Genomic DNA, 23667 nt, shown 5'->3' with positions numbered 1-23667 from the left:
TATATATATATATATATATATATACATATAATTATTATTATTATTTATACATATCTGACTCCAGCTGTGTCCTTAAGTAGTTAAAATACGATTTGTAAAATAAATAAATAAATATGCATGTACACTGTGCAATAAGTAAATATATATGTACAATTAGAAAAAAATGATATTTCGAAGTTGTAAAAAAAACTAAACAAGGACTACTGGAGTATGTTTTACAAGAAAACACTATTTCAGTTTTTCTTCTTCAACAATTTACCTTTAAATCAATGTGTTAATTGCTGTTTCTTTGTCATTTTTATGCAATTTCTGTTTGAAAATTATTTCTACACCATTTTTTTCAGCACACATACTAGCATACATTTATATATGACTTCAGCTGTGTCCTTAAATAGTTAAACAAACTAATAAATAAATAAACTTGTTAAATATTAAAATACGTTTAAAAATCAGTACGGCATCTTTCTTTTTTTTTTTTACGTAGCCTATTATAATATAATATTTATCTCAAATCTCACACCATAAGGATTTCGCCACAGGGATGTTTTTAATGTTAGGCTACCTGTGGCATTTATTAAATATTAAATTCATAACTTTCTTTTCTGAACTTATGGAAGTTGATCAAGTGCGGGAGTAGGAGGGGCCGCTGGGAATCTGCGCGTGGAGCTTTGCAGGAGGTAACCAATCAATACTCTCTCAATTCCTCAAAGAAACGCTCGACTCCAAGACGCTGACTTTAAACGGACAAGCATCTCAGAGTGTCTGAAATGAGCTATACGGGCAGAGGAACTCCTCTCAGACTTGCTGTGGTGGTGATACTGTTCTCATCGGGAACGCCGTGGACTTTCCGAGAGGAGAAGGAGGATGTGGACAGGTAAAGTGTCCGTGCAGTGCGCGTGCTGTCAGCTCGCTCTCTACATGAGCTCAGAGGACTGAAAGTTTGTTTCTTGTGCATGAAGCGGATTTGTTTACGTAAAAAGAAACAGCTGACGGCTGCTTTGTCTTACAGAGAAGTGTGTTCAGAGAACAAAATCGCAACGACGAAATACCCGTGCGTAAAATCCACAGGAGAGGTGACCACATGCTACAGGTAAGGGACTGTTTACTTCTCCATCTTAACATTATGTAGGTTCTTGTGTATGGTTATGTTTATATGTTGTCTCTTGTTATGTATGTATGTAACGTAAACGTTTTGTATTTATTGAAGCAGGCTGAATTGGACATCACCACTTCCCATATGGGACAAATAAAGTGTCCTGTTTGTCTATCTTATCTGTCTATCATGATTGTTCATTTTACATTTTTATGCGATGAAATCTGTTTTGGCCAAAGTTTTTTCTGAAAATGTTGTTAGCAGGTAGCTGCCAATAAATGATGTTTAGTTGTTTTATGATTAAGTTTGAAATGGTACCACTGACTCTGATTTTTGGAGGTAGATAGTTTTTAATGTACCGTGGTATTCTACATCACTGACAATACACACACAGACTCCAGCTGCGCTTTGTGCATTTCTGATGTAGCAATGGAGGAAACGAGTTTATAGTTAGAAAATGAGACCCACATTTTGTCCTTTTTAAATTGAAAATGACTCCGATTTGTTCACTCATAGGTTAACAATCAATATGCAGAATACAAGACGTGATTGATGCCATTCCAGTTCAATACTCTTGAATAGCGTGTGCAATGTTGGTGAATGGCGTCCTCATCTGGTTGTTTTTGATGCTGAGGTGAAGCAGCATGAGAATGAGCATTATTAATCCAACAGGTGCTTGTGTGTAACTGATCTACAGACACACGCTTTTAATTAAGAATAGTAAGGATAAAAATAAGTAATAATAATTAAGTATTTATTAGGAACCTAGTACTTTCCGTACCCACTGTATATACAGTGCACAGCATAAATGAGTGCACCCCCTCTAAAACTTAACAAATTCAGCAATTTACGCTTTACTTAGAAGACATGTTAGGGTTCTTTGGAGATGTAATGTTCCAACAAGCCTGCTTGATCAATTGCCAAAGAAGAATGCCAAAATTATTCAGCAAAATAAGATTTTCTTATCAAAGTGATGAAATTGTGTTGCAAAAATGAGTTCCCCCTCCTGAAAGTTACTTAAAAAAAAAAAAAAAGTGTATAGATTTAAGGCTATTTTTGATCAACAGGTAAGTATATTGAACCAAAACTTTTAAAGACCAGTCCTTTCCTGACAATTAAAAGTGTTATATAGCCCACTGAATCTGACTTAATGCAGGCAGCAGTGGAACCACTCGGGAGAGAACTGCCAGGTGACTTATTTCTTAGCATAAAAGAGGACAATGGTAAAAGAGGAATACCAAATTATTGTTTTAAGTGTGAAAATATAGCAGAAGTAGCATCAACATTCAAAAACAATGGACTTGTGATAAGGCTCCTGAAATAATCAGGTCTTTACTTTAAGTTTTAATTTAGTGATGAGTGAATTTTTGCTAGAAAAAGTGTCTCGGAGCCGGCAAAAGCTATAAAGAGAGTGACACTTTATCTCACAGAGTATGACGCAGCCTGCAGAAGTGACATGCATGGTTGTTGTCACCACTAGAATTACCTACTGTAGCCAAAGCAAAATAAACTCATTTAACCTCTTCCAGGGCCCATATTTACAAAATAGAGACTTCTGGGAATCCATACTCTGGTCTCAAGAGACCAATTCAATCATTTTGGATCCAAAAGCATCCAAAATGTTCTGGTGTTGCTAGAGGAGGAGTACAGTGAGAAGTGCTTGGTACCCACAGTGACGTTCAGTAGTAGTAGTAAAGCTTTTATATAGGGATGTATGAGTGCTGAAGGTGTGAGGGAGTTGTACTCTATCAATGCTGGCATGAATTCACACACCACTGTGTGATGTAATACAAAAACCTGAAACTGAAGATGCTACCCTCTTCTCATTCCCTGCATTATTGGGCATTTTTTCAGCATGACAATGAATATATTCATTCTCCCAAGGTGAAAATCCTTCAGTGGACATGCATTTCACTCAATCTTAACACTCTTGAGCTGCTGTGAGAGATTCTGTAGAGACGAGCTGAGCAACACTCCCCATTAAAGACCAGAGCATTTAAGGAGGTCGTCCTCCAGGAGTTAAACAGCACAAATGTGAAAATGTGTCATGAAATTGTATACTCAGTGCCAAGAAGAGTCAGAGCTGTGTACTTTAAGTTCTGGAGGGCGTACTAGAATATTATACATTTTCTGAATTAAATCTAGGGTGTACTCATTTCTGCAATCCTTCATTTAAACAAAATTGGCTAATTTACTTATCTTACAGAAAATAGTGGCATATATTTTGTTGTTTTTATTAAGTATTTGTTTAATATGTTTCAATTTTGCCATCTTTCCATTAATTATATTAGTGATCATTAAGAAAATACATATTTTATATTTATTCAGAGGGGGTGTACTCATTTATGCTGTTCCCCAAAAGGGGAACAGAGTCGTGTGACAGACACAGTGATGAAGCTGGTATGTGTTTGCAGTACACAAGCCACGGTTAAGACAGCTGACTCCACTGTGATGTGACCCTGTGTCTGTCTGTCTCTGTCTCTGTCTCTGTCTCTCTCTCTCTCTCTCTCTCTCTCTCTCTCTCTCTCTCTCTCTCTCTCTCTCTCTCTTTGCTGGTGTCTTGTGTGGGGCATGTAAAATAATTGTTTTCCTGTTTTCATTCTTGTGAGCGTTTAGAATTAGTGAAAGAAAGCAAGGAGATATTATTCTTCGAAGGTTAGAGATTATGATGCTGGAACTTTAAACTGGCTCCGGATGCAAAGCAGGCCCAGACTCCTCAGCTTTACCGTGGTAACTTGACTTACCCTCAAATCCAACTGACATTCCTATGTTTAACAAAAAAGGATACGTTTTTATGAACGTACTTGCCATCCAAGTTAATAAGGATACGGGTTGCTGAGTCCTTATAAGATGCAGCTGTCTCTCCGCTGTGGTGTTGCCGTGTGTCTCTGTCTCTCTCTCTCTCTCTCTCTCTCTCTCTCTCTCTCTCTCTCTCTCTCTCTCTCTCTCTCTCTCTCTCTCTCTCTCTCTTTGCTGGTGTCTTGTGTGGGGCATGTAAAATAATTGTTTTCCTGTTTTCATTCTTGTGAGCGTTTAGAATTAGTGAAAGAAAGCAAGGAGATATTATTCTTCGAAGGTTAGAGATTATGATGCTGGAACTTTAAACTGGCTCCGGATGCAAAGCAGGCCCAGACTCCTCAGCTTTACCGTGGTAACTTGACTTACCCTCAAATCCAACTGACATTCCTATGTTTAACAAAAAAGGATACGTTTTTATGAACGTACTTGCCATCCAAGTTAATAAGGATACGGGTTGCTGAGTCCTTATAAATTGTACTCCAAACAAGTCAAGTCGATGGACTACTTTTATTCTTCAACATTTCTCCTTTGGTCCATGGAAGACAATTGTCATTTTAGGAATGAATTATTATGAATTAATACTTTATTTATGTAGAATAGAAATTAAGGAATAGAAATTGTAGATTAAGCAATTTTATTCTCTGTTTTGCATCACTTCTTAGTTGTCACCCTTTCACTTCTAGGGTGGTGCATTTCATTCCACCTGCATGCTGGAAGTAGCAAGTTAAAGCACAAACTACTACAGCTTTTTATTTCAGCAGGCGTTGATGTGTGATGCTTTGAAAGACTTGCCAAAATTGCCATTAAGCTTGTCCTTGTAAATTCTTGGTGTGTGTGGTGCACCAACACTGGTGACCTGTGGAGTCCCTGAGTCTCTCAAGCGTGCATGGAGAGTATTTGCACACTGGGTCTCATGTGAGCAGGTTTGCTGTTACCATTTGCTCATATGCAGATCACTAAAATGATGCAGATTTGATATGAGCTCATTGTAAATTAACAGGTGCAGTTAAACCACCACACCTCTTTTCGTTTGTGGCTTGGCGGCTCTCAAACTCATGATGCGATCAGGAACTATTTGTGTGTGATTGTTCAGTTGATGCTTCTGATCTGATTTGATCTTCTGTGCATCTGTCCTTGTACTAGAAACATGCCTGCAAGCCAGGGTTTGTCTCTTGAATAGATCATAATGTCAAACAGAGGAGAACATTCATGCATCGCAGTGTGACATTTTTACTTTGGTTGTGATCCGTCCTGGAGTTGGATGGTTGCAAAAACTGGCCAAGAATGTAGCGCTAAAACGTTCTGTCCATCTTTGAGTGTTAATTTTTTAGCTCTTATTGGCTAAAATATTGGCAGAAAATATCTATGCGTGTTGTACCAATATAAATGTGGCTAATGGATAACATTTGTATCTGAATAAGGGCAGTCAGTTGATTACATTTTGAATTAAACTGCATGATGTGCTGATTTTTTTATCAAATTAATTGCATGTTTTATGAAAATATCCCACAATTTTTCAAATTTTTATTTTTTTATATTTTATTTATTTGATTTCGTAATTTTATTTTTAATCATTATATATATATTTTTTATAATTAATCACATTCAATTATTTTAAACACCATTTATATAAGCAATCTCACAAAACAAATAAATTGACAGCTCTGATCTGAATGCTTTTATATTGCTAAAATGTGGGCCAAAGATTAATTAACGTTAAGTTTTATTGTTTACAAAGGAAAGCAGTGTATTCTGAAGTTGTTGATACTGTGCCATAGAATTTCAAGGTCTTCGTTTTAAATGAACTGCAGCATACAAAGTCAATTAGTACTGTAGTTTTAGATTAATAGTTGTATTGTTTCTCAGGACTGGGATCAGGGACAACATTGTGAAGCCAGATCAAAATGGATCAGAACAGGCATTTCCAGAACATACTGAAGGTGTTTCTGGAGAACTTGGTTCTTGGTTGTTCTTCCAAATATTTCTGGTGGTTTCAGGCTTGTTTCTACACTCTTGAAGCATTCCAGGCCAAAAGGCAAAGGGAATCCAACAGACAAAGGCCATATCATATAAACCTCACGTTTTTTTTCCCTCTCACTAACTCCTCTAGGAAAACCAGCCATGAACTTAAACATGAAGTTCATCTGACCACAAGCACTTGTTCGTCACCAGAAGAAAGCTTTTTAATTGTTGGCTGAACCTTTATACAAACGGGGAAGTCTCTAGGGTCCAGTCGCATGTCTTTCTCAACCCTCTAGTTCATCTTTAATGTTCACTGGTGTCAAGGGAGTTTATTTGTCCGTTAAAAGAAACAAGATCATATTGGGTTTTTCAACCCAGACATGTCTAAAAGCTCTCTTGAGCAAATGCAGATGTGTCTGGCATAAGCATGGTAAACTAAAACCTGTAACATGGCTTCACAAGGGTACTGGTTACCTACCACTGAACAGCTCCAGGATTGATTGTTGAAGTACCATGAGATTTGGGACTTAAAGCTGAAGGATAAAGGATTTCCAAAATACTTCTACCATCTCTTCTACCCCAAAATTCCAAACTTTGGACAAGCAGTAGCCCAATCCCATACTCTTTGGAATATCCAGAAATTGAAATGGAATCCATAATTATGCTAGAACATTGCCCTTCACAAAATGTGATGTCTAGTACTTTTTCTTTTTTTTTTGCTTCAAATGTTTGACCATGAGGCAAGGAAATGTTTTGTTTCTTTTGTCAGAGGACTGTATTGAGGAGAAGAGAATTGAAGTTGAAGAATCTGTCAGTGTCCTGTTTCTTTTGCATTTTTAACAGACTTATTGTTTGTTCTCTTGAATACACATGGGAATATTTGAGTTATTTTATTCTGTTCATTGATTTTGTGAGTCCGCAGACATGTAGACAAGCTGCTCTCTATGGAAACTTGTTTCTACCACAGAAACAAAAAAAAGGTAATTGCAATTTTTTAATCTCAGTTCTTGTGGTTCCGCGTTCATATCTCGCAATTCTGACTTGAATTGACTTGAATCTCAGAATTGTGAAATTAACTCGCAATTCTGAAGAAAACTCTGAAAAAATGTTAAGATAAATTATCATATAAAAAGTCGTAATTACCTTTTTGATTTTTTTTTTAATCCATGGTGGGGAAAAAAATTAATTGTGAGATGTAAATTCAGAGGAAAAAGCCAGAATTGAAAGATATATAGCCTTATAGCTTGCAGTTGCGAGATGTAACACAATTGCGATTTTAAAAAGTCAGAATTGTGAGATAAACACTTGCAATTACCTTTTTTTTTATTATATCTATTGTATTCATGGAAACAAGCTTCTATATGTGATCAGAGCACGGTGGTGAAAAGTGTGGCACAGATAAAAAAAAAAATAAATGGTTGACATGTTTCTCGCCAATTTTCTCAATAATTCAACTAATTTGTTAGAAAAATTGTGTTCTCATACAAAGTTTTTTGCAATTTAAATCTATCACTTTTAATTGATTTAGACTTTGCCAGTGTTCATATTTCATCAGGAACAGTTTATCTAAACTATTTTTATGAGCATGAACCCTGTCTTCTAGATTAACACTTATGAAATATGGAACAAATTTAATTTAAAGGCAACACATGCGCAGCCTGAATACCTCTGTTACTTAATTACAAAAAATATTTAAGCATGATTTATTTCCAACAAACATTTCATGAAGGGTTTGTCCTTCCCTTTAATATTCAAAAGACACAAGCTGGAAGTAATTGATGCGAATCACTCTCAGAGCATCTGCCCTTTGGGATTCCAGTGCATTTAATTTTATGACTTAGGCAGAAATATTATGCAATTTTACAGTGATTAATGCCCTTCTTGTTTAAGTTAACCAGATGGTTTGTATCAGTGAAAGTCTTTATCAATCAATATTGGCATTGTTGACCCATGAAACGAAAAGGGTGATTTAACAGGAAATCCTTTGCATTGTTCTATGTAGTGTCTTTACGATGACTGTGGGGATTAATGGCAGCAGATCAAACAGTGGTCAATGTGCCAGTCTTTTGTTTGTGGTATTGTTTTTTTTTTAATCATACAAATTCCTTCTTGTTTGCTCATTCAAAGCTCTGGTTATAGTCTCTGTGTTATGGGGTGTTTTTAAAGCCACAATGATTTCAAGCAGGGGCTGCGATTCCATCTGAATGTGTATTTTTCCTAAAGCACAAGTGAGTCATGAGTTCTGTAGATGCTTAAATCAAATGGACCACTGACCACCAAGTCAGCACCACTCAAGCTGATTTATAAGCTTTTTAACCGGCCGGTATTTATGACAGAGATGACCCTCATTGTCCTCTCCAAAAACCAAAATGTTAATGAATGTCCACTGAAGAACATTTTTAGCCAGCTCAAGAATGTGCTAGATCGAGTGACTGATTCTAGTTGGAACACAGCCAGAGTTTATTTGGGATCAGTTGAGCCAAGCTAGTCAAAGCATGGAGAAAACTGAATGCATTACCCAACAACCTCTGGAATTTACACAAGTCCCTGATGAATTCTGTGATAATTCCGATGAAAATAGTAGCAGTGGAAAAAAGCATTTGTTTTCTAGGACTCTCCTTTAAAGGGGTCATAAGATGCTTTTTTTTAAAGATAATTATTTAGTGTAACAGAATGTTGACATGCTTTAATGTTCAAAAAACACATTATTTTTCAAATACTGTACATTATTGTAGGTCCTCTATGCCCCGCCTCTCTCAAATGCTTCGTTTTCTACAAAGCCCCTCCTTCCGACAAGCACAGTCTGCTCTGATTGGCCAGCTGACCCAGTGCATTGTGATTGCCCGAACACGCAAGCACTCGTCGGAAATGTAACACCCCTTACCATAATCGCAGCTTCAGCTTTCAAAATAAATGTAAAGATGGTAAATAATGTCATTTAGTTTTACCATCAGTTCAAGCCCAAAAGGGGAACAGAGTCGCGTGACAGACAGTGATGAAGCTGGTATGTGTTTGCAGTACACAAGCCACGGTTAAGACAGCTGACTCCACTGTGATGTGACCCTGTGTCTCTCTCTCTCTCTCTCTCTGCTGTTCTGTTGTAAGTGATCTTAAAGATTCCTAAATGCATCTACTTTCAAAAGGCCAAATAAAGTGCTTTTGCTTTCGCCTAGAAACACACAGCGTCTCCCTGACATGGCTGCTTCAACACTAACTGCGGTTACTGAAACCACGCCTTCTTTCTTTGCGTGCACATTTGGCCGGCATTATGCTAATATTTCCACATAGTGACGTAGATATGTGGGGGCGTGTTAGAACGAGTCGTTTTAGGGGGGCGTGGCAGAGTCTTAACTTTGATAAAGAATATCTCTTTGGTTTTGAGACTTTAGTCTTTGCAACTTCAGGGATCTTATCTATGCACAATCAGCTTGTAACACTCCAAAGAGAAAGGAAAACTTGAAATCGCATCATATGACCCCTTTAATAATTTTCTCTCTTTGTTTTCCACACCTTGTCATGGTGCGGTTTCTTTCAACGCAGGTCTGGTTGGTGATGCTGTGTTGCTGTGTCTACACAGCTGTAAGCTATGAATTCAGATGTGTTTGTGAACTTTCTTCAAAATATCAGTCTTGAAATTATCCAAGGTGAAAATTGTGCCATTGAAAATGCCCCATTGACATCTAAACAAATTACGTCAACTTCAGACAGATGTGCTCATGTGATTTTATGACTATAATGAAAACGTTATAAAAGTAGAATGTAGATGTTTAAAGTAGATGTAAAGTTTAGCTGTGTGGTTTTTTTTTTTTTTTTTTAATTATATAAATTACTATGACTGGCTCCGAAGTTAGCTAGGAGGGAAACTGAATGGCTAAAGAAACAGCTACTCGGTAATAAGTTATATAAATTATGAAACCATGTTTTTACTACTTCTAAGCTTTTGAAACCGTATTTAAATATTTCAGACATATACAGTACATCATAATTTATCAAAGCAATACTGTGATATTGTGAAGTAACATTATGGTGTCACATACAAATGATGCCCATCCCTTTCTCTGTCTTATGTTCACAAAAGTTCATTTCCAGACCGCAGGTTTACATAGTTTTGCTATTAATCGCCAATTTTCTTGCAGTAATTAAGCAATGGTGGTCTGTTTTGTCTCACTAGTCAAAATGATACAGACTCATGGTTAGGCCAGTAATGGTTTGCTCATGCAATTAGAAGGTCAAAGGACAACAACCTGAATAATTGGGGCCTGATGTAGTAAATTCAGTAAACCATGTTGCTGTTTAACCAGTTGCCATTACCTAATTTTTTTGTTTATAAAAACCTAATGTTCAAGTTAGGAATATTTAAGAAGTGCAAATTTAATAAAGTACGATTTTGTTTTGCTTAAAGTTTTATACTTGCACTATCATACACAATACAGTGCCTTGCAAAGTATTCATACCCCTTCATTTTTTTTTTTTTTTACATTTTGTTATGTTGCTGCCTTATGATACATTTCTTTAAATTACTTTTTCCCCCACATCAATCTACACTCCATACACCTTACTGACAAAGCAAAACAGAATTGTCACAACTTTGTAAATGTATTAAAAATAAAAAACTGAAATAAGTACATTGTATAAGTATTCATACCATTAACTAAATATTTAGCTGAAGCACCTTTACAGCCTCAAGTCTTTTTTTGTTTGATGCGACAAGCTTTGATCAGCATCATTATCATTTGGCAATTATCTGCCATTCTTCTCCTCACCTGTTCACCTCTCCAAGCTCTGTCAGGTTGGATGGGGGCAGATGCACATTTTCAGGTTTCTCCAGAAATATTTGATTGGGTTCAAGCTCAGGCTCTGGCTGGGCTACTCAAGGACATTCACACAGTTGTCTATAAGCCACTCTTGCTGTGTGTTAGGGTCATTGTCCTGTTGGAAGGTCAACCTTCTGCCCAGTCTGAGGTTCTGAATGCTCTGGACTGGGTTTTCATTAAGGCTATCTCTATATTTTGCTGCACTGAGCGTTTCTTCTACTCTAACAAGTCCCTCAGTCCCTGCTGCTGAAAAACAGCCCCACAGCATGAGGCTGCTACCACCACACTTTACTTTTGGGATGGTACTCTGCAGGTGATGAGCGGAGCTGGTTTCTTTCAAACATGATGCTTAGGATTGAGGTTCATCAGCCCAGATAATCTTGTTTCTCTCAGTCTGAGGGTCCTTTAGGTGCTTTTTTGTAAATTCCAAGTGTGTTTTCATGTCTTAACTGAAGAGAGGATTGAGTTTTTCCACACCGCCATAAAGACTGGATTGGTGGAGTGTTGCAGCGATGTTTGTCCTTCTGTAGATTTCTCCTATCTCCACATATGATCATGGAGCTCAACTAGAGTGTCCATCAGGTTCTTGTTCACCATGCTAACCAAAGCCCTTCTCCATCAATTGCTCCATTTGGCCAGGAGGCCAGCTCTAGGAAGAGTCCTGGTTGTTTCAAACTTCTTCCATTAAGGGTAACAGAGACTACATGCTTCTGTGACCCTTCAATGAAGCAGATTTTTTAAATCTGAAATCTTCCACAGATGTGTGGTTTGACACAAACCTGTTTCTGAGCTCTACAGGCAGTTCTTTTGACCTCAGGACTTGGTTTTTGCTCTGATATGCATTATCAGCTGTTAGACCTTTTATTAAGATGTGTGTGCCTTTCCAAATCATACCCATTCAATTGAATTTGCCAGAGGTTAACGTCACTTGAAGTGTAGTAATATCTATAAGCAAAATGAATGCTCCTGAGCTAAATTTCAACTGTCCTAGATAAGGGTATGAATACTTATGCAATGGAATAATTTTATTTTTTTTATTTTTAATAAATTAGCAAATGTTAAAAACCTGTTTTTTTTGCTTGACAATTATGGTGTATGGAGTGTAGATTGTTGTGGAAAAAACTCATTTAAAGCAGTTTAACATAAGGCAACAACCAATTAAAATGTGGAAAAAATGAAGGGGTATGAATACATTTGCAAGGCACTGTATGTTGGGGTCGGTAAAATTTTTAATTTTGTAAAAAATTTTTTTTTTTTTTTTTAATGCTCACCTGGGCTTCATCAATTTAATCTAAAATACTGTAATGTTGTGAATTATTATTATTATTATTATTACAATTTAAAATAATGAATTTCTATTTTATTATATTCTAAAAAGTAATTTATTCTTTTGACGAATCTGAATTTTCAGTAGCCATTAGTCTGCTTAATATTTTTGTGGTAACCGTGATACATTTTTTTTCTTTGATAAGACCTGAAAAAAAAATAAAAACTGAATTTCAAAACACAACAGAATTATTTGAAATAAAAATCTTTTGTAACAACTTTATAAATGTATTTACTGCTTTTGATCAAATTAATGCACCCTTACTGAATTGAAAAAATTATTCTGTCCATTCTTTAAAAAAAAACGTTACTGACCCCAAACTTGAATGTTAGTGTAAATGTATAACTTTTTTTACACTGTGTATTTGCATAATATAAAGAGTACAGTCCCTTTAGTTGTCAAAAATGTACATTTTTGTTTACAGTATGTACAGTAAGTGAGTTGTCACTATATTGAATTCCCATGACCAGTCAACTACTATTGCCTTTATCTCAGATATCCACTGCACGTAAGTCACAGTTCACTTACGTAGTTTGTGAATGGAAAGCGTGTAGAATAAGTGCAACTGAAGTCATGTAATCCAGAACTAATTGTCTAGTCGTGGAGCCCCTACCTTTGGCACTGTTTACAAGCACTTTTCTTAGCAAATTCACTTGAAATGCTCTTGTTTCAGGATGAGTTTGCATGTATAACTGGTGAATCTCAACCCCCAGAGACATTGCCAGTTGGCAGAACCTTCCCTGCTTGAGTTCTGCCAGTCATTGAGATTAAATAAGTCAATGCCTCAGCTCATTGAGAAACCTCTCGGCTAAAGCGAATGTAAAATGTGTCTCATTCCATCCTGACATCAGACAGACCTGGGAAACTTGTCATTTAAGGCCCATTTTTTTCCAGTAGTGGACTGAAAAAAGAAGACCTCTTTTTGGCACAATCTGAGAGCACAGTTGAGCAACAGTCTGCAGTGCTGTTTGGGATATCTTGGCAGGCGTGCGGGGGAGAGGACGTGTTGTTTTTGTTGTGTTGCATTCCTCAGTGATGTATGAATTGCCTTGTATCTCTGGTCTTGCTCTTGTTCTCGTTTGCTGATTGTGCATCATTATTAGGGTTGGGAATCGAAAATCGATTCCGATTCCAGAATCAGATACTTAAGGTCAGGAATCGGATACTTGTTGTCAAATTAAAGTTTCGATTCCGCCTATTGATTCCTATGTGCTTTTTTTTTTTTTTCTTCATCTGTGAGGGCCGGACCTAGCGATCTGCCAGGACCTTGCTCGCTAATCTAAGCGCTCCAAAGTTTGGCTACATTTGCGATCAGAAGCCAAAAAAAGCTAAGTATAATATCTGTGATAGCTAAACATGTTGCAAGAGAGGTGTCACCACCAACATGACAAAGCACTTTAATTTAATAGATCGTTAAAGATCGCGAACACGATTCAAACACCAACGTGATTCTATTCCTATATTAAAATGATTAATCTGTTTCATTCCTCAACCTTTGACATGTGCGATCAATGTTGTGATCACTTGGTTCGTCCGTGCAGCATACGATCACATCAGTGTGATTTGAGCATTTCAATCTGCATTCGCACTGCCATTGACCTAAAGAGAGCAGCTGTCATCTGTCGTGAACGAAACAGCTTCACAGTCTTTTCATCCACACAGTGTAATTATGTATGTGTTCATTCAAACATTCAAATCACAGAAGTACTGGGATAAAAGTTTATAGTTCAGATATAAACTGTGTGTACGATGTGTATGGTAGCGATTTAAAATAGAATAAATCACCTTTTGAAAATAACTTGATGCTTCAAATGAAGATTATCGGTTACATTGTTACGCCAGTAGGTGGTGAAAAGGGGCTGTTAAAATTTATTTGTCTTTGAATCACAAGAGATTCGTTCAAGAATGCAGATTCATCCAGTAATGAAACAAGTACATCTTGAGTGAGTCATTTAATCATAAATTACATGTGATTTTGTTTAGTTGTCTAATGTTTTTTCTTCAGAATCATGAGAGAACCACAACTTCCATTGGGGAAAAAAATTTGTCATAAAAAAAATCATGCAGTTCTATTTTGCACACAAACAGCTCTTAAAGAGTCCAGTTTTTATGTAGCCTGTTGGTTTTTGTTCATGGTATTAAGCTCCAATAAATGGTTTGCAAAAAAGAGGCACAGGATAAATGTTTGATATCATTTTTTAGTCACATTGGAATCGAAACCCAACCCTAATCATTATATCCTGCTATCCATCCCAAAGTTATCACACCTCTGTTTTTCATCGTCATTTAAAGTAGGGACGGTGGTGTCTTTGACATCTCTGGTTCTTAGGCTGAAGTTTGCATATTGTTTGTATGTGTAGTAATGTGTGGCAGTCTGCTGGAATTCTGTAACTTGTTTACTGTGTTGTTGTTGCATTTGTCACCAGTGGCATAGAGCGGCCATGTTTTCTACCACACACAGCTGTGCGCCCTTTTGCTTTTCTGTGGTTCACTGTCTGTTCCAGTGAAATCACAAATCAAAATGCAAACAAATGTATTCCCATTGCTGATATACATCTACTGTGGTACAGCTGCAATTTTGGCTTATTAAAATCAAAAATTATTGTAGGGCGGGTTGGAACCCTGAATGTCTTGTATTTTAAGCGAAAAACATTTCCACGTCATCCACCCAATTTAATTTCTTATCCATGCATTTATCAACTGAGAATCAGAATCAGATGTACTCTACATTTCTATAAGAGAAATAGCAATTCAATGTGCTGTTAAAAATTCCTGTTTTAATTATTTTTTTCGTACATTTCTAGTCTAATCATTATGGTTTACACTTCAGTTTGAATTGAAAATGTGTAAATACTGTACTACAGACCTGTTCTACAAATCAATACATCACATTTAAAACGGCAAAGTAAAGTAAAATTGTCATGTACTCACCCTCATTTTGTTCCAAACAAATTGAATTTCTTTCTTCATTTGAACGCAAAAGAAAAGGTTTTAAAGAACCAAACAGTTGCTGGTAGCCATTGGTGTCCAATGTTTTTTTTTTCCATGCTATGGAAGTCAATGGCTAGCAGCCACTGTTTGGTTACCAACATTCAAAATGTCTTTTGTTTCCCACACAAGAAAGAAACTCATACAGGTTTGGGTGAACTATCCTTTAAAGGGGTCCTATTATGCTTTTTCACTTTTTTAATTTTAATCAGTGTGTAGTGTGTATGTTTGGGCATAAAAAAGATCTAGAAAGTTACAAATCTCAAAGTCCACTCCAAAGGGAGCTATTTAATTTTTAAAAAAATCCCTTTTCAAGAACTACAACGAATGGCTCGTTTGGACTACAGCGTTGGTTTCCGGGCTTTGTGATATCACAAAGCGGCTCATTAGAATATCATTAAAAATAATTCCCACCTACAGAAATTTGAATGGTTGGGGGGTGGGGAGGGTTGACGTTGTGGTTAGAACGCTTGGTTGAGTGAGCGCATCAGACGAGACGATGAAGAAGAAGTGCTGCTGCAGAGTTAGTGCATCAGAGAAAACGAAGAAGAAGAGCTGCTGTGTTGTAGCGTAAAATGTTCGGCATGTCTAGAACAATTCTTACAAGTATAACACGACGTAACTGGGTGCCGCAGACAGACGCCGAACAGCGCCACCGGTGTGCCTACACTCATTGAAAATAAAGTATTTTAATTTAAAAAACGTGGCGCGACGCAACGCTGCGCTTCTCGTCCGGTGCATGACCGCCTGAAATGCTGGTTTTTTTTTTTTTTTTTCACCTCTTCCAAAAGCGAATGATGTCAGGAAACAGTGGTTGCAATTTATTTTTTAACTCTGTTCCTGAGCATTATAACCCCGATTTGCTATTGTGTGCTGCGCATTTTACTGAGGACAGGTTCCACAACATGAGGGAGTACAGTGCCTGCCGGATTCGCCAAAAGCTTTTGTTGAGCGGAGCAAGGGGCATGGCAGTACTGAAACACTGTCTAAGCTGTTCGCCAATCACAACGCACTGGGACAGCTAACCAATCACAACACATTTTGTTTTTCGGAAGGTGGACCTTCATCAAAGCCGGAACTAATCGAGCCGTTTGTGCCAGGCTGGGGAGAAAGGTATTTTAATAATGTAAATTATGTGAAAAATAATGCGTTTTTTGAACCACCAAGCATGAGAGCATGTTCTAGTACACCCCCAAAACAAAATCAAGACTTTGTAAAAGAGCATAATAGGACCCCTTTAAATATTCATGAACTAATTCTTTGTCAGAACTAGTGCTGTCTGTGCCCTACCACTTTTAAAAAACACACAAGGGAAACAATGTAGCATCAGTCTTACAAACGCAGAAGTTTTTGGTGAAATTTTCATCTCAGCCATGATGATTTCCATCTTGGCAGGTGTTTTGATCCACCTGTAAGCAATTGCATTGGGTGTAGATTGATATCTGCGTTTAATGTAGGTTTCTTATTGTTCTCATGTCAGTCTTTTTGAGAACAATGTAGAGCAGATGCAGTTAACTAAAACACTTTTTCACCAGAGCAACTTGACGTTTATGTCAGAGGTCTTCAGCTGTATGTAAATGATGGCCAATCACAAGAGAAGGACACTGTTAATAAAATGTTTGTTCTATGATAAAATCATTGCGTAAGCTGCAGATTGTGAAACCGTATGTTGCAGCTTGCTTTGTGCATGAACCCATTTTCCTTGCACTTTCAAAGCTGTAAAGATTCGAAGTGCCTTTTATCAGAGCTGTAAATAAAAGTAAAATTTTCCTTGTCGTTTCTTTTGGATGGTCTTCAATCATTTCACTCCATTGTTTGGAGAAACAGAAAAATTATATAGTCTTTCTCTCCCCAGAGCCATTTTATTGAGCTAACCATGTTAACAAAGCATGTTGTTGAAGTTATGAAGGATAGGAAGACATCATTTGCTTTTATCTAGAAATATCTACTGGATTTATTGACAAATTTTAAATTAAAAACTACATTTCTGCGTAACACATTCTTTGCCATGTTATTCAGCTCATTTCCGATGATGTCAAGCAGTAGTTATTTGAGACACTGAGGCATTGACTGATGTTCTCTGAATTTAATTACTTATGTTTTCCACCTAGAAAGAGCCTGAGGCAAAGCCAGTGTGAGCAGTTATTTGATTAGAGAGTTTGGATGAATATAACATTTGACGGGTGGCTCTAAACAAACCCAAATTAATGGGTTTTATATTCAATGTATAGAGCGGTCTTAAATCTCAACCAGCGGATAGCGCTGGCTTTCTTCCTAGGCTCATGATATGTAATGAAGTATGCTGGTATAGGAGTATCACAGCAGGATATCTTGTGATATGCCAGAGCATTGGCAAACAAGCGCTATAAATGTCATATATCTGTTAAGTCTCATATATCATCCTGAGCACGCTTGGTAAGAATTCTTCTCGTTCTCAGAGGCAGCCATAAACCAAAGCTGTAGGCAGTCTTTATTTTATTTGCGGTATTATACCATTGAGTGACTTTTTACAATAAACCAATATTGAGTTCAATATGAAATTATTTGATTCAGTTAATTTCACTTCTTTCTGTTTGTGGATTCCTCAGTGTGTACTAAAGCGAAAAAAAAATCCTGTATTCATGCAGAAATCTAAGCGAGATGTGCAGTAGTTTCCTATTCATTTTCCTGATGTCTTTCTGGTCTCACCAGGTCAAATGAACTTGCATTTTACGGTTACATAATGCATTAAAAATGTAGTTCTGTTGTTTATTAGTACAAAGGACTCAATACAATTTTTGGATGGCTTTGAATTCCTTTTTTTGTCTTGAAAGCTCTCTGTGGGTTGTCCTTTCCTGATTGTCTCTGTGTTTGAGTGCCAAGCTTTAAGAATCTCTACTCTTTCCGGCATGATGTGCCAGGGCAATGCACAAGGCCAATGAAGTGAATTACAGTAAAAGGTCATTCTCTTAGATTGTAATTAATTTGTGAAGTGCTCTGCAAGATACATAGATCATTATATGAACCAGGTGCCTTTTATGTCCCTTAGTGGTTTGTAAATATGACACATACTCTATAGAGTTTTAACAGTGAATTATAGACCTTTTGTAAATGCAAATATAATTCTATAAATATAATTTATATTTATATAAGTAAAATGTAAATAAAACATCTATATGCATGTAATATTAAATATTTATTTATTCATTTATTTGATTAAATGAACTTCAAGGGCACGTAAGATTATCACTTTAAGTGATTTTATTAAACCCTGTTATGGTGGTTTTTGTAGAAATATCTGTCAAAAACTGTCAATCATGTTACTTCTCTTAGATTAACACGGTTTACAGTACTAAAACCCTGGCACACGTTTCAAATGATGAACTATTTTATTTGGACACAAACACAGAACTAGCAAAATAATAAATAATAATAAAGTAAAATAAGTAAAAAAAATATTTAATTTAATGCTGACCTGAACACGGTCCAGCGTTGCTTTTACTCACAAATGTTTCTGTTGGTGAGGAGTTATCCTAAAAATTGTCAAAAAACTTCATATTTTATTTTTTTCTATTGTATTCTATTCTGTTCTGTTTTGTTCGATTCTATTCCATTCAATTATGTTCAATATTTGAGCATTACATTGCATTTCTTTGCCAATGTTGTTTTATCAAAATGATAGTAATGACCTTCGTGATCCTTTATAAGTGCTCCAGTTCTCCTTTGTTTCCGCTTCTGAGATCAGGTTTCAGTACTACAAAAACTGCCAACACAGAAGAACTTAAAGAAAAACAGACCTTTAACTAAATGGTATTTAACTTGTTTAGGCTTGGATAATTATCTCTCTTTGCATCTTTGTTTGGGGCTGTGAATATTGATTTTTCCAAGATGATAACCTATCATTTATATTAATAATGTTTTATATGTGCTTTGATAATGGCAGACATAGCAGATGATGAGCTGTGTATAATTAAAGATGAAGTAATTTGGCACAAAATCTATGCAAATGGGCGTTAGCATTATTTTGATTTGTTTCAGACTTACAGTAATACTAGCTGTCCAGACCTGTTAGTTGGGCACTGAAACGTCTTGTAATCCATGTGTTTGAGCAATCAGGTCAAATAGAATGTGACTTAGCATGTTGGTAGCTAAAAATGTTGACATACTTGCCAAAAAATGAAGAGTTTGATCCACGTCTATCTTTGCTGTGGAGTAGCCTCAAGGTTTTGGCTCGGCGGAGGTCCACTCATCCTGTCTACATGTTTACCGCAAAGTTCCAAGCTTTTGTTAATCATGGGTGAAGTCTTAGGTGATTTGTTTCGTGCTCATTATTTGCTGTTATGAATGGCATGTGTTTCTATAAACTAGTCTCATTTGCACAGTGCTGTGATAGGTTTATTTGTTCATGTTCAGCTCACTTGTAAAAGCGTGACTGACACATCCTGTTTTACCAAATATGTGTGCACTGCTTTGAAAAGCTATACTTCTAACTTAGGAAAAATACTGATATAATTACTTGGCAGCACATTCATTGTGTATGTTGCACAGAGCTTTGTGTGTTAATTAACCATTTTTCCTGAAAATCACTTTGTCTGCGAGTTGTAAACAGATCTTTAGCATATAATAGATTTTTTTAATTGAAGTTTTATTAGCGAGTGGACAGGAAATGAAAAGAAGAATGCAAGAATGGGACCATGCAGGCAATGTGATCTGAGTAATAATCAGGGTATTGTGTATAAAATGTGGTGAATATTTTATATATTAACAACTTTAACTCAAGACCTTCAAATGTTAATGAATTATTTTTACTGTAGGTTACTAGGTTCATAAAATATTGAATTCATGAAATTATTACTTTGACTTTATTGTATTTAATCAGTGGCATAAATGTGATGGCATTGCATGCAATTAATTGAAACTTTTACCTCAGATATAACTATTATACTATTTAAATAGTAAAATGTAACTGTACAAATATTTGTAAAGGATTTTTAATGATATAAAATATATATGTTTTTTAATAAAGGTTTTTTGTTTTTTTGCACTTATTTGATCATTACTCCAGTTTTCAGAGTCACATGATCCTTCAAAAATCATTGTAATATGTTAATTTGGGGCTCGGGAAACATTTATTATTATTATTATTATTATTATTATGATTGATTATAAATGTTGATAACAGTTGTGCTGCTCAGTATTTTTGTGGAAAACTGCATTTTTTTCATGATGCTTTGAGTAAAAAGGTTCAAAAGAACAGTGTTTATATGCCAAATCTTTCGTAACATTATAAATGTCTTTACTGTCACTTTTGATGAGTTTAATAATACAAATTGTATTTATTTTTTTTTAACTACAAACTCTTGAATGGAAGTGTAAGTAGATACTTTTATGTTTTAAAAGCTGTCTATAATGCTTATTTCAGTGTATATCCAAGCTTAGCAAAATGTACATGTAATTGTCGTATACAAATATCTATGAATACTAACTTAACACTGTATAATTGTGTTATGCATTTGATCTCCACAGTTCAGTGTATAAGAGCACATGTATTAACCTTTTTACCATGACTCATGTCCCATTTTATCTTGTTAGGACAACTGACCCCCATGTGAGGATGAGTCTAGTCATCACTGAAAATAGCCGGCGCTCTAACTGTTTCAGTCCCTGCAGTACTGACAAACTCTTGGCTCTTTCCAACTGCATGAAAAATGGCGCTGTCACTGTCTTTGCAGCACACTTATCCTTTTTAAGCGTAATTTTGACAATATCCATTTGCCCCTGCCATGGTTTCAGGGGGGTTATGTCTTGTTGAATAGGTGCCAGTAGTTTGAATGCAGACTACTGAGGATTTGGCTTCCTAAAGAGAAACAGATGTTAGCTTTGGTCTGAATTAAAGCAGGATGGTCGAGACAGGTTGATAATATATAGGGCTTTGTACTGTGTCAACATTGTGTGTGTCTGTGTCTGTGTGTGCGCGCGCCTTTATCCTGTTAAGTGTGTTCAAATGGAATTAGTACCATGGGCCTAAATTAATGATTATTTAAGGGGAATACAAGAGCGGCTCTACATTTTGCATCAACATGACCCCTGTGTGTATACTCGGTGTGTACAAATGTGGTTTCCATACTTGAATTAGAAGCATTACAATTTTAAACTTGAGCTGTAAAAATTCTGTCAATTATTATGCTGGATGGATGGTTTTATAAATTTTCCACCATATTGTTGTGGAACTGACCTTTCTTTATAAATTCTGAAAATTCTAACTGAAAGTTTGCAAATAAGTGTTTTTGTATTATTAATTTTATTGAGGTACATTGCAATTATTTGTGAAATTTACTAGCAATATCTGAGTAAAATTTTTCCTACATCAACTTCAAAGAAACTGCTAGTAACACATTAAGTTAAGCATGAAATTTCGAAGTAGACCGACTGAAATAGTATTTTCTTCCAATAATTCTTGTTTTATATATCTAGTCATCACTGAAAATAGCCGGCGCTCTAACTGTTTCAGTCCCTGCAGTACTGACAAACTCTTGGCTCTTTCCAACTGCATGAAAAATGGCGCTGTCACTGTCTTTGCAGCACACTTATCCTTTTTAAGCGTAATTTTGACAATATCCATTTGCCCCTGCCATGGTTTCAGGGGGGTTATGTCTTGTTGAATAGGTGCCAGTAGTTTGAATGCAGACTACTGAGGATTTGGCTTCCTAAAGAGAAACAGATGTTAGCTTTGGTCTGAATTAAAGCAGGATGGTCGAGACAGGTTGATAATATATAGGGCTTTGTACTGTGTCAACATTGTGTGTGTCTGTGTCTGTGTGTGCGCGCGCCTTTATCCTGTTAAGTGTGTTCAAATGGAATTAGTACCATGGGCCTAAATTAATGATTATTTAAGGGGAATACAAGAGCGGCTCTACATTTTGCATCAACATGACCCCTGTGTGTATACTCGGTGTGTACAAATGTGGTTTCCATACTTGAATTAGAAGCATTAAAATTTTAAACTTGAGCTGTAAAAATTCTGTCAATTATTATGCTGGATGGATGGTTTTATAAATTTTCCACCATATTGTTGTGGAACTGACCTTTCTTTATAAATTCTGAAAATTCTAACTGAAAGTTTGCAAATAAGTGTTAAGTGTACATTGCAATTATTTGTGAAATTTACTAGCAATATCTGAGTAAAATTTTTCCTACATCAACTTCAAAGAAACTGCTAGTAACACATTAAGTTAAGCATGAAATTTCGAAGTAGACCGACTGAAATAGTATTTTCTTCCAATAATTCTTGTTTTATATACTTCTAAAAACATTTTAGTAGTAGCAGTAGTTTTATTTATTTTGCACTTTTTAAAACTCAATATTGCTTTAAAGAAATCAAAACAAATTATTTTTTAAAGAATCTGAATCATTTTGAATGAATGAATTTGGTTCATTTTGGTGCTCGGAGATGTTCATACATCATGCAGGATCTGTTGGATTTGAAGACTTTTCCCACCAATGCTATAAATTCCCAGCATTTCTAAATTGTGCTTATTTTAATTCTTCATTTTTATGGAAAGACATTTAAATGTGTTAAACTGCTTGACTGATGTGTAGTGGATAATGAAGTGAATCATGGATTGTCAAGAAACTGTTTATGTGGGTTTGCATCGGAAATTGTACGTGGTTCAGCAAAACCACATTCTGGGTTTTTTCCTCCTTTAGGTGTTTAACCGTTTGCCTGTTTTGGGATTTTCAACGCATATTTTACTGGCAGAGCATTTAGTTTCTGTTTTGCTGTCTTGCTTTAGACACAGTTTGTGGTCATTTTAACTCTTAATTTATTCTCCCATTAGGAGAAGAGACTATAATTTATCATACCTCTAGAATTTTAACTAGTAAAAGGAAATGTTCTGGACTGTTTAAGTGCAGTACCAGTCATTTTTCAGTCAGCTGGATATTCAAGCATTTGGATGGCAGGCCTATTTTTTTTAGCGCATTTTGACATTGTACCATTATTATAGTCTTGTGTGCTTCTGAATTTTAACATATTTTTGTCGGTCATGCATAAATCTTAAAGTCACTTTTAGTGTCTTAAAGACACACTGCTTTCAGTTCAAGATATGCAAATTGTACCCGCTCTGTTTTCTTGCTAAATCGCAGGGAAAAACTTGGTCATCTGATACCCCATAAGCCTTTGACTCTCCCAACAAATTGGATGTGAAAGAAAAAACCTTTTTGTCTGAGAATACTTTAACTGCGGCTATCGTTAAAATCGCCTTGTTGACATACTGTATGTAATATATTTTCCGCTTAACTGAATTATTTGTTTCCAAGCAACACCTCTTTGTCCTGATTTGGTGTTTTTGTAAACCTCTTTCCAGAGGTCAGTACCTCCAGGATTGATTTTTCAGAAACGAGGGACGTGTTCATTCATTCATCCCATCATTCATTCATGTCCTTCGGTAGTAAATGTGTCACTGTTTATGAAGCGGCCCAAGTGGTCAGTCCATGCACTTGACATTTTCCTGGAAAATCCTCCCATTACTGTGCAGATAGTTTGTCTGTTGAGGGTTCCAGTAGTCAAAGCCCTTTTTTCATCGTTGATCTGGCCTAAGGCCAGTGGTGTAGTATGGTTCGAGTTAAGAGAGTATAAAGCAAAGAAAGGACGTCCGTAAACGTGGATTCTGTATAACAACTTATGGACAGGCATGTTCTCTGTA

General features: G+C 36.1%; 1 protein-coding gene across 2 annotated transcripts in view; it reads left to right on the top strand.

Annotated features, from left to right (window-relative positions):
- LOC107584559 (collagen and calcium-binding EGF domain-containing protein 1) overlaps window positions 1-23667 on the top strand; it is a 66056-nt gene that overhangs the window by 6250 nt on the left and 36139 nt on the right. Inside the window, exons 2-4 of one of the 2 annotated variants that reach the window (XM_016271234.1) lie at window positions 618-677; window positions 750-874; window positions 1010-1090. In XM_016271234.1, the coding sequence (XP_016126720.1) occupies window positions 768-874; window positions 1010-1090 (188 nt within the window). In that variant the 5' untranslated portion in view covers window positions 618-677; window positions 750-767. The other variant, XM_016271233.1, reaches the window with a different exon arrangement.

The sequence above is a fragment of the Sinocyclocheilus grahami genome, unplaced genomic scaffold (assembly GCF_001515645.1).
Source record: "Sinocyclocheilus grahami isolate Dianchi unplaced genomic scaffold, SAMN03320097.WGS_v1.1 scaffold61.1, whole genome shotgun sequence".
Classification (NCBI taxonomy): domain Eukaryota; kingdom Metazoa; phylum Chordata; class Actinopteri; order Cypriniformes; family Cyprinidae; genus Sinocyclocheilus; species Sinocyclocheilus grahami.
Note: the sequence above shows the minus strand (reverse complement) of the source record. Positions and strands in the feature narration are given on the sequence as shown.